The 11,910-nt window shown below is 35.9% G+C and overlaps 1 protein-coding gene across 2 annotated transcripts in view; it reads right to left on the bottom strand.

Moving 5' to 3' along the window:
• The window catches only part of STRN (striatin), a 100,621-nt gene that overhangs the window by 15,407 nt on the left and 73,304 nt on the right, over window positions 1-11,910 (bottom strand). For both annotated transcript variants that reach the window (XM_081796914.1, XM_081796915.1), the window contains 5 exons: window positions 10,801-10,922; window positions 7,562-7,729; window positions 5,766-5,906; window positions 1,283-1,387; window positions 58-144 (listed from right to left, as the gene is read on the bottom strand). In XM_081796914.1, the coding sequence (XP_081653040.1) occupies window positions 58-144; window positions 1,283-1,387; window positions 5,766-5,906; window positions 7,562-7,729; window positions 10,801-10,922 (623 nt within the window). The remainder of the gene's footprint in view (window positions 1-57; window positions 145-1,282; window positions 1,388-5,765; window positions 5,907-7,561; window positions 7,730-10,800; window positions 10,923-11,910) is intronic.

Raw genomic sequence — 11,910 nt, 5'->3', positions numbered from 1 at the left:
TTACATTAACATGAAACTAATAAGGATAAATAAATAATCCATAGTTGATGTACTTACTCCCAGACATCAAGTACAAGCCATTAGGATCAACTGCTAGACTTGTAACAGCTTCTAGGTGGGCTACCATGGAGTGGATGAGTTTGCCTTTGGAAAAAAGAGATTGTTACTTTTTATTAATGGCCTTCCTCATCCCTGATTATACACCAGCTCCCTTGTTACACTGATTTCTCCAGTCACCCCTCTCTGTGTACCTACTGCATCAATAGCTTTTCCCATAACAGCTAAAACAATGTGTCTCCCTCCCCATTCCAGCCACGGTAATGATGAAAAACAAAAGCTCAAATTTCAGATTATATTTTTGTCTTTCAAATAACAACATAAAAGTCAGTCATTTCTACACAAATATTCCTTTAAGTCATGTTCATTAACCAAGACTCAGACATTATTAATCAGCTACTTTGTATCCTTTAGCTATAGGCAAATTATATCGGTTGTGAGAACAGAAGAGACTGAGACAAAGACAAAGGAACGGAGAGAAAACCTGGCCACAATTTTGGTGGAAACAACACATAGAAAGGGATTAAAATATTAAATTACTCATCACTCACAGCTAAGCAAAGTCAGCAAAAATCAATAGCAGATACTCAGGTAAATATGGCTGCTAATATGGAGTGTTTTTCTCCCAACACAGCTCCTCAGGATTTTCCTTTAGTGAAATGCAATTCAATAAAAAAATGGGAAAGCCCACATATCCTCATTCAAATCAATCAGGACCAGACAGTCAATATTATAATACAGAAAAGAGTAGTCCATGAAAAATTGACTCAAGTAAACCAAATGACTCAGGGTTTCCATCTCTAACACTAAGGCTATTCAAACACTGAACAATTTTAAACAAAATATAATGATCATATGTCTCTACTTCCAACATGTTTCTACTTTTCCCCAATATATTCACAGCAAGAGATCAGTTTTATTGCTATCTGAATGACCTTTTCATTGTGTCCGTAGTCATAACCTTGTCTAGTATCTACTAGTATTAAATAAACCAAGATGATTCTATATGCTACCATGAAGACTAGTTCTTAGCAGATCTATACAGAATGAACAGAAACTGAGCTGGGAGAGTATCTCTTTTCATGCCTACTCCTGGACTATATTACCACTAAGAAACACCCAAATCAGGATACTTACGGTGGCGTTTGTTTGTGGGTTGTTTTTTTTTTTTGGTTTGGGGGGATTTTTTTGCTTTATCACTGATCACTTTGTAATAAACACTTACCTGTATTGTTATCATAGAATTTGATGTGCCTGTCTTCATGAGCAGTGATGCTGATGGGAAGAGTGGGATGGCTGATGACTCTATTTATTTGGCAAGAAGAGTTGGCTGCAAAAAAAAAAAAAAAAGCAATAAGTTAGTCAAAGCTACTATTTCTTCACACAAGAGAACTGAATACTCACCTAAGAGACTAAAAAAGTAAATGATGTGACTTTAATTTGTCTTTAGTTCATTTATTATGTGACTATTCATAATTTCAATGTTAGGAAAGAAGAACTGCTGAGCAATACCATACTGACAAATCTAGAGGTACGTACAAATGAGAATTTTCTTTTCCACCTAAAATCAATGGGTGCCTCCCAAGGCTTAGCCTAGGGTCACTAACATTTCTCATTCTCTGACGACTTGCGATACTTCTGCTGCGTTAATAAAGTTCCATCATTATTTACATGTAGACGATACCTAAATTTATTTATTTTTTATTATTATGTTATGTTAATCACCATACATTACATCATTAGTTTTTGATGTAGTGTTCCATGATTCGTTGTTTGCGTATAACACCCAGTGCTCCATTCAGTACGTGCCCTCTTTAATACCCATCAACAGGCTAACCCATCCCCCCACCCCCTCCCCTCTAGAACTCTCAGTTTGTTTCTCAGAGTCCATAGCCTCTCATGGTTCATCTCCCCCTCCGATTTCCCCCCTTCATTCTTCCCTTCCTGCTATCTTCTTTTTTTTTTTTTTTAACATATAATGTATTATTTGTTTCAGAGGTACAGGTCTGTGATTCAACAGTCTTACTCAATTCACAGTGATACCTAAATTTAAATCTCCACTCTTTCTAGATACAGAGCTCTTTGTCACATGTTTATCACCTGAAAACAAATATGACAAAGGGAGCTTCTGAGCTCTTTAATCTCTTTCTCATCATAATAGAAATGGTCATCGGGCCACGTGGGTGGCTCAGTTGGTTAAGTATCCGACTCTTGATTTTGGCTCAGGTCATGATCTCAGGGTCGTGAGATCAAGCCCCATGTCAGGCTCAGTGCTCAGCAAGGAGTCTGCTTGAGATTCTCTCTCTCCTCCTCCCTCTGCCCCGCCCCCCAACTTGCACACACACATGCGCGTGCATGCTCTCTCTCTAAAATAAAGAAATAAAATCTTTAAAATAGAAACGATCCTCATTTGACAGTCTACCATGTTTGGAATCTTAAAATAGTCAGCATCCTATTATGTGCACTATATAGTAACTTTCAGAGAATTTCAATTATATGCACAATGAGACAGGCAGGCCACATGTCATTAGGTCCATACCACAGTGCATGAACCAAGGTCTAGAAAAAATTGTGACTCCCTCAAAATCATGTGACAAAGCCAGTACCAGCCTCTATCCTAACCAGATGGTTCATGCAAATCACAAAGCTGCCAAAAATGGTACCTAAACTATCAGAAGTAATTCTAAAAGTCTTTTATCAAAAGGAAGTCAATCATTAAAAGCCTTTTAATTAGTGAGTTTAGTTAAGACACTTTATTTTTCTTTTAAAGGAAAAAAATCTATATATATAAAGGTAATACTAACTTAAGATATGTCAAAGTTAAAAAAAATCATGTTATGGTCCAGGGAGAGGAAAGGATGCTCTTCTTATAAAGTCCATTACTGGGACATCTGGCATGTTTGAATATAAACAATAACTTAGACAACAGCATAGTGTCACTGTTAAATTTCCTGATTTTGATAATATGCTATGTCAGAGAATGTCCTTGTTCTTAGGAATTACATGCTAAAGGATCTAGGGGTATAAGGTTATGATGTCTCTTTACGTGGTTCAGAATTTAAAATTATACACATATACAGTGATAAAGCAAATGTCACAAATGTGGCAAATGCTAAAAAATGGTGAATCTGGGTGAAGGGTAGCTAGTTTTTGTACTATTTTTGAAACTTTCTGCACATTTGAAATTATTTCAAAAAAGTTAAAATTTTTTCTAATCTCAGAATAGTTATTATGAATTTAAATTCAAACAGAAAATGTAAATATAGGTAAAAATAGCTGTAACATTAGTGTACTCTATTAGATTTTCTTGTGGTTCCTAAAAATATGACATCTTAAAAACTGAAGATAGTCTTTTTCCAGTGTTAAGGGCAAGGGACCACCAGCGTGTTATCTAAGAATAAAACAAAAAGTCACTTGACCATGTGAAGTAAGCTCTGGGTCAGTTATACTTGATTTAAATGGTCCTAAGCAAAGAATTTAGTTTCAAAACTCAGCATACAGATTTTTTTTCCCCCTCTGGAGATAAAACACCATGAACAATATCCTCTGTAGGATCTAGCAGGAAAGTAACAACAGAAAAGAAATACTTCAAGTAAAATATCTCATGTATTCTGAGAGAGAGGTTTCTGAGAATAGCTTCAATTGTATTGAGATCCAGGAAATAATTATGATAGAAATCAAATGATGGAAGCAGGCAGAAGAGTTTTTATACAGTAATACTTTCAAGGAAGTTCTCCACTTAATGGTAAATCAGACAAGTAAGCAAAATGCAAAGAACACTAGAAATCACTTGAAGGCCTACCAACCACCCTCTAACAATGAATCTAAATCTTCCAAGTATTCATATTCAGCTTGCAACTTAGAAATGATTTACTTTTCACTGGATCGACAAGTACTCAATTACCTGCTTCAACTACCTTTGACTTTTTCAGTCAAATCACCATTGACATTAAAGTTTATTCTGATTTTTAAAACAAAAATCCTTTATCCTCTTAAATTCTTTTTTTTTTTTTAAGATTTTATTTGTGGGAGAAAGAGAGAGGGAGAGCACAAGCAGGGAGAGTGGCAGGCAGAGGAAGAAGCAGGCTTCCCGCTGAGCAAGGAGCCCAACGTGGGACTCGATCCCAGGACCCCGGGATCATGACCTGAGCCAAAGGCAGACACTTAACCAACTGAGCCACCCAGGCACCCCCAATTTACTTTCACCTTGAAACGTGTTTTTGGTCAGAACTTTCATTTAAAAAAACATCTGCTAAATTCCAGAAAAGAAGAACGTAGTCAAATATAAACAGGTAGGGGTAGTCATGGTAGAAAGGAATAAAAAGACTGTATTACACAACTCTAAAGTAATAAAACTGATAATTTAGGAAATGTCAGTACATATTATTATAATTCAAAATAATTATCACTTATTCCAATAATGCTGCCTTTGTTCAAAACATTTTTGGCAGTTTTCTTCAGAAAATGCTTCCAGTATCAGGCAAAAAGTTGACACACTTAAGGAAAAAAATGGGATTGCCAGACTTGACATCTTATTAATTTAGAGCAGTCATTAAAAATCAATATTTACCACTCAGGACATTCAAAGAATTGACCACAAAATCTGAAGGTAATTCCAAAAATGTTCACATCTTTCTTAGTTTTATATTGTTTTCTATATTTTACTACTGTAAGCTTTAGGTCATATATTTAAAAATGAGTTTAAGTTTACTGAGAGCCTATGTTTCTTCGCACAAAAAGAATTCTTTTTTCTATTCCATAATCTCAGTTTTTATTTTTTTGCCTCTCTCTTTTATATCCAAATAGTTCAAAACTCTCTTCATGTCTACTTCCCAAACAATTCTCACAGGACCTCAGAAAAGAACAAAGGACAACAGACTGGGAAGAGAAAATGAAGAAAGCCAAAATGGAATGAGGGAATTTTTTAAGAGAAAATGAGTAGAGGCTTCCCTCTACGAAGGAGAGAGAGAGAGAAAGACACACAGAAAGACACACACAGACACACAGATGCATACATGCACGCCGGGGTAAGTCTTTTTAAAGCAAGTTCTCAGACTAAAACAATAGTATATGCATACACAGTTTTCTTTATCAATTGCATCCTAAACTATCACTGTCTGGATGAAGCCTAAAGATAGAAAGCAATGGTTAAAAAGCCAAAACCACTAAAATTCTGTAGTATCTTCTTCACAATCTGAGAAATTATTTCCTGACTTTCTGTATCCAATAAGAAGCTTCATATTTGAGATTCTGAGAGGCACAACTTGATCTACATTCTCATCAGGCTGTGTCAAATTACATTATTAATGCAAAATTAAGTTCTAATAGGCTGTGTCAAATTACATTATTAATACAAAATTGTTTTAAAAATGAAATCATGAGAAATGAAAAAGATTTTGTATTCAGAATAAATATTATTGTGTTCAAACAGAATTAAAAACTAATCAGTTGGTATAAAATAAAATTTGACTCCTCTTTGGAAGTCAAATGATATTCCAAACAGTATAGTTATAAATGTGCATAAACTTAACCCAAAGTCTTAAAAATCAATCATAAGTCATTATATCCTTCTAAGTTACTGTGTTCTGTGATTTAAAAGGCAGAACTCTTTATAATAACAAGTATTTTTTGTAGCTGACTCTGGTAGTTATAATTTTGATAAAGCTTAAAAATTTTATCCAAAGACTATTTAAAGTTGGTATACATACTTGAATCTAGGTTGGATTCTAAAGTGAGAATGCGCTGTTGCGTTTCCATGTTAAAGATGCTTGTATATCCTTTGCTGAATGATGCTACCATATGGCTTGGGTCACTGCTCACTAGATCCACAGAGGCAGGGATTCCCAATTCTAAGAGAGTCAGAACATAGTCAGAGAATGGTGATTAGAGGGTCTACTTGAAAATGTCCTCATAAAATAGCAAAACAAACAGTCACAAGATTTCCTTAAGAATTAAAGAAGACTCAACATTAGAATAAAAATTAACTCATAGCCATTCAATGGACATTATTTGTTACTTTTAGCCCTTATTTTGTTATTCTTACCTGTTCAGCAAGTCTTCTACCTGTTACTCAGCTAAAATATTCATAGAATGCAGGCCTTTACTCAGAAAATAAATGGAAAACATGTATGGACTATAAGTTTTGTTGCTTCCACCTAACCGGAGGCTTAAACTGGCATGGTGGGAATTCTTTACTTTAAAAGCCCATCTCTTACTAGGAATTTTTTTTTTTTTTTTAGATTTTATTTATTTATTTGAGAGAGAGAGAATGAGAGAGAGAGAGCACATGAGAGGGGGGAGGGTCAGAGGGAGAAGCAGACCCCCTGCTGAGCAAGGAGCCCGACATGGGACTCGATCCCGGGACTCCAGGATCATGACCTGAGCCGAAGGCAGTCGCTTAACCAACTGAGCCACCCAGGCGCCCTCTTACTAGGAATTTTAATTCATCAAAAATATGGAATTAAAAAAGTAAAGTTTCAAATTATTATTATTGTATGTAGAGTCATACAAATATAGATGCAGGCAACTCATCAAAACCCAGACACAAGTTATGACAGCTCAAAAATAAAGAAGGTATTTTTATCTATCATCTAGAATAGGGTAAAACTTGGTTAAACTTGGAGTGTACTTACAAACAGAATAGAACGATACGTATGAATATAATCTTATCTTTTGATTTGGCTCAAAATCTAAAGTAAGCAAACAGTTCAAAAATGTGTATCTTACAGAAGAAGATAGATTAATGGTTAATGAGCACAGACAAAAAGTGCTCAAAATAATTAGCCACCAAACTAATGCAAATTAAAACCACAATGAAACACTGCTACAAACTCACTAGCAAGGCTAAAACTAAACAGACTGACACCACCAGGTGTTAATAATTAAGGATGTAAAGCAACTGGAATTCTCATACATTGTTGTCAGTGGTGTAAAATGGCACAACCACTTTGGAAAAGCTTGGCAATTTCACATAAAGTTAAATACACAATACCACTTCTAACGCCCAGCAACTCTACTTCTAGCTCTTTATTAGCTCATAAAAAATACATGAATGTTCACAGCAGCTTTGATCGTAATAGTCAAAAACTGAAAACAACCCACATGTCCATCAAGAGGTAAATAAACACATACACTGATTTAATGAAATACTGGGAAGGACACAAAGAAACTTTGAAGAGGTGAAAGAAATGTTCTAGATCTTGATAGGTGCAAAAGTTACATATTTTCAAACTCAACGGAACGTATCCTTAATACCTGGTTTTTACTGTATATAAATTATATCTCGATTTTGAAAAAACATTTTAACGTGTGCTCTTTCACCAAATACTGTGCTTTTAAAAATCATTAAGCTGGAAATTCAAGCAAATATACTTCCATTGCTTAAAAACACCCCTTCAGATTAAATTTAAACTAACAGTTTGTAGAATTGTTTATTCATTTGCTTGTTGTTACAATAAGACATCTTATAAAAGATTCATTAGAGTAACTTTTAAAAAGCCTGTACCTTGATTATCGTTAAATACACTTAGGGCTGGAGCAACCTCAGTTGTATTCCATAAACGGAGAGTGCCGTCTGCTGAGCACGACAACAAGCGCTGATGGGCTGCACTGTAAGCCAAGCCCCAGACGGCATCGGTGTGGCCGAGGAGAGGGCCTCTTAACACAGAAGGATCTATACAAAACAGCAAGAATGCAAAATCAAGAGAAAATAAACAAATCCTAACGGTACTTAGATCTCAGAGAAACTAAATATACAGACAAAAGCGCCTGAGAACAGTATAAAACATGCTTCCTAGCTTCTGTTATTTTTCTGAAATGCTGCAGTAACTAAAAAGAGGCCTGGAAATATGCAAATGTAGAGTCTAGAGTTTATAAATTAAAGTTTTTAAGTATATATTTCTCTCCTTAAGAAAATTAGGTATTTCCCTCTCCCCTCCCTTTTTTCTTTCCACTTGTCTAGATTTTTTAAAAAAGCATGTTAACACACATCATTTGAATTTTATCCACCTTCAGAGAAGCCACAACTCTTCCCTGAGGAAGTGAACAGAGATCCCTTCCTCCCCTGGCTCCTTCGGGCCACTTCTCCCCTTGGGCCCCCATACTAGGGATGGTAGTTATTCCCAGGAGCAATGGGCCTCTGCTATTCCGAGTGGACAGGAACGGAGACCTAGAGGAACCCCCAAACCCTGCAGCAGCAATAACTGACATGTGAATGATGTGCATGAAAGGGAGGGAGGAAAGAGGAAGGGGGATCACTCAGCAGCACCATTTCATAATACAAGTCAAACTGGAAACTTTCCTTATTCCTCTGTGCAGAGACTCTATGAAGCAGTACTCTCAAGATGGCTCACACGTGTTGAGTTTAAAATGCCAGTAATGTTATCTGTCCTCTACCTTCTCTCTGTCATACCATAAAATATTTATTGGAGACACAATGTGTCAGGGACTATGCTAGGTGCTGGCGCCACCCAGATAATTAAGACACAATACTATCCTGGTCTCAAAAGACATTGTGGTAAGTATAATAATGGTGACAGAGACACCAGTTTCCATGGAGGGTAACTGGGTGAGTGAAAGCCTCCCCGAGAGATGACACCTGAAGCATACAGGTGGCGGCCAAACACTAGAGGGAAGCCACCGCTGGCACAAGGACAGAAAGCATGACATGTCAGGGAATTTATGAGCTTATTCAGCCTTATCCAAGTGTGGAGTTTGAGGCAGGAAGCAGAGGAGAGGAGGGTAGCTAGTCTAAGGTGGGATTTCTACAACATATTAAGGTACTTGGAAATTATTCCGAAGGCAAAATGAACCACTGAAGGGTTTTCCAGGAGCAGCTGGGTAAAGTACGTATTTAGTAAGGTAACCTTCACTGTAGTGTAGAAGACAGATTGGAGAGAATGAAGATGAAGGCAGAGGGACTGCTTCAGTAGACTGGGAGAGTGATGATGTAGACCCAAGAGAAGGCAGTGGTAAAAGGGGCAAAGCAGAAGGGGTAAATTCAAGAAAGAGTTAGGGGGTAATATCAAAAAGACTAGGTAATTAATAAGGTGTGGATAGTAAACAGAACAAGGCAACAAGGATAACTCTTAGGTTTCTAGTTTGGGTAATTTTGGTGGTGCCACCATCTAATAAAGAATATATGGGAGAAGAAACACAAAACTTATTCGGATTTATGGGCAATGAGATGGCCACTTTGAAACGTTCTGTAGGCTTAAAGAAGAGATTTATGAGTCAACAGCATGTAAAACCATAGAAGTAGATTCAGTTTACAAAAAAATATGTGTACAAAGCAAAGAATGAATAGGGTCTGGACCTTGATAAATGCCAGTATCTAAGGTGGGAAAAATAAAAGTTCATGAAGGCTAGGAAACAAATTGTCACAGACTTAAGTGTCAAAAAAGCCAATAGCAGACAAATTTCAAAAAGGATGGAGTGGTCTACAGTTTCAGAGAGCCAATACATCTAGTAAAACAAGGACTGTAAAATACCCCTTGGATCAGCCAATTGGGTAGTCACTGACAATCTCGTTATATTTAAGTGGGATAGCCAGAAGACAGAATGCAGATGGATGATGCACAGGAAAAGGACACGGAATTAGTAACTCCTGACTGTGTTTTCTAGTCATTACCACCAAAGAGACACAGATGGTAAAGGAAAGAGAGACTAAACTAAGACACCAGAAAGGAAAATGGAGTCAAGAAAAGGCTTTCCCTTGCTCAGGATCAGAGTTACCTATATTTACTTACATGCTGAAGGGATGGAAAGAGAGAAAAGAGGGCAAGGTTTAAGATAAGAATGAGAAAGAGCAAGAGTGAGAGAGAATCAAATGCAATCTCAAAAGAAACGAGAGAATGAGGTCAAGAGCAAAAGGGGAAGGGTGGGTTGGCTTGAGACAGAATGAAGACAACTGATCCTCTTGATAGAGAGATAAAGGAAGTAAGGAAAAACATGGAGAGGGTTTACCTTTCACAAAATATATGTTAAATGCTTATTAAATAAATATTGGGAAAAATTTTTGTTCATTGATTTTCTTATCTTTACTTAGGTTTGTAATAAAATTAATCTAAAGTGAAAATGAAAATAAATGTGGTTTTAGGACAAATATGACACTCCACACCATTCTAGAATTTAAGAAAGAACGTAAAAGGAAACCAAAATAGTTAATTCCTCAATAGTTTTTGCAAAAGAATTTATGGTAACATCTAGTGATAGATTATAATGTGGATTTATGTTTCATTGTACTATTCCCAAGACTAAAAGGGCACTTCTTAATTTTTAAGGCCTTTCAAGTATTCTGGTGTCATAGAGTTTAAAAAATCATTAGCCTCTACACACTCCAATAATAAATGAACATTCATTTTCCTTCAGTTGTTTGTCAAGAATAGTAATGAATATGTAGTAACAGTAATGAAACATGATTACAGATTAGTAATAATGTATCAAGTAATGTACAGATGCCTAAAATGAAGAAAAAAATTGTTAATCAGGCCAGCATTTCCAATCAATTGAACTTTGGGGGGGGGCAGGAACTGTTTTCTCAGGAATAACACATTCTTTTCTTTTTTCTAGCATATAAATATCAAATTATTTCCTAAATACAAGAGTCCTTTTTAACAAAATAAAGACCTTGTTCCCTATTACCAATTTACTTTTTTAAAAATCTCATTTTATCCTTATATATGCTATGTAAAATGTGTAAAAAGAAAACAATTTATTCTTTCATATCTTCAGGGAAACACCTACCATAGGAGTCATAGGGATCGATGTTGGGGTTGGTGGTATTCCAGCCCTGGATCAGTCCATCAGCACCACCACTGTAACACTGCTCACCATTGCTGCTCATTACCACACAAAGCACTGGACCTCTGAGAGATAAAAATCAATTTCTATTCCCAAAAATCAATCTGATAATAGGACTCGTTAGAAATAAGAATGCTTAGGGCGCCTGGGTGGCTCAGTCGGTTAAGCGACTGCCTTCGGCTCAGGTCATGATCCTGGAGTCCCGGGATCGAGTCCCGCATCGGGCTCCCTGCTCAGCAGGGAGTCTGCTTCTCCCTCTGACCCTCCTCCCTCTCATGCTCTCTGTCTCAAATAAATAAATAAAATCTTTAAAAAAAAAAAAGAAATAAGAATGCTTAATTATTCATATGGCTCTCTATTTTTCTGCTTTCTACGATGAATAAAAATAGTATAAAAGCACTGCTCATTTTTCTTCTTCTGCTAAACCAGAGATTGGTGAACTATGGCCTGTGGGCCAAATCCAGCCAGTGGTCTGTTTTTATACAGTCCTCAAGCTAAGAATGGTTTTTACATTCTTTAAGGGGTTATAAAACTAAGCTAAAAACAAGAATATACAACAGAAAATACATGGCCTACAAAGCTGAAAAAGTATTTACTATCTGACCCTTTATATAAAAAATATGCCAATCTCTGTGCTAAACCAAGTGAATTAGTTTATTTCTTAAGCTTACCTGGAAATATGAAAAGCATGCAATATGTGGTCATAATTTAAAAATTCTCCATATTTTTATCTAGATTATCTTTAAGGAAAAAAAAGTCCCAATTTTTAATATCTAAACCTTACTGCATCAACTTATTTTAAGCATGAGATATATAACACTTAAACATCATCCAAATAAAATCTAATTTCAGCAAGGATCTATGGTAGTGATAAACTTGTTTTTAACACTGTATTATCTTTTTTACATTTACCAAAAAAAAAAAAAAAAAGAAAAGCCAAAACCCCTCCCCAAAACCACTACTAAATACAAAAAATATATAACACAAATACTTAAGTGAAAGAAAATAAAGTACTCTAATCAGGCTGATGTACAGTGATGCTGACTTATAACA

The sequence above is a fragment of the Leptonychotes weddellii genome, chromosome 10 (assembly GCF_054177405.1).
Source record: "Leptonychotes weddellii isolate Sample4059 chromosome 10, ASM5417740v2, whole genome shotgun sequence".
Lineage (NCBI taxonomy): Eukaryota > Metazoa > Chordata > Mammalia > Carnivora > Phocidae > Leptonychotes > Leptonychotes weddellii.
The sequence above is the reverse complement of the archived record's forward strand: the minus strand, read 5'-3'. Positions and strand labels throughout refer to the sequence as shown.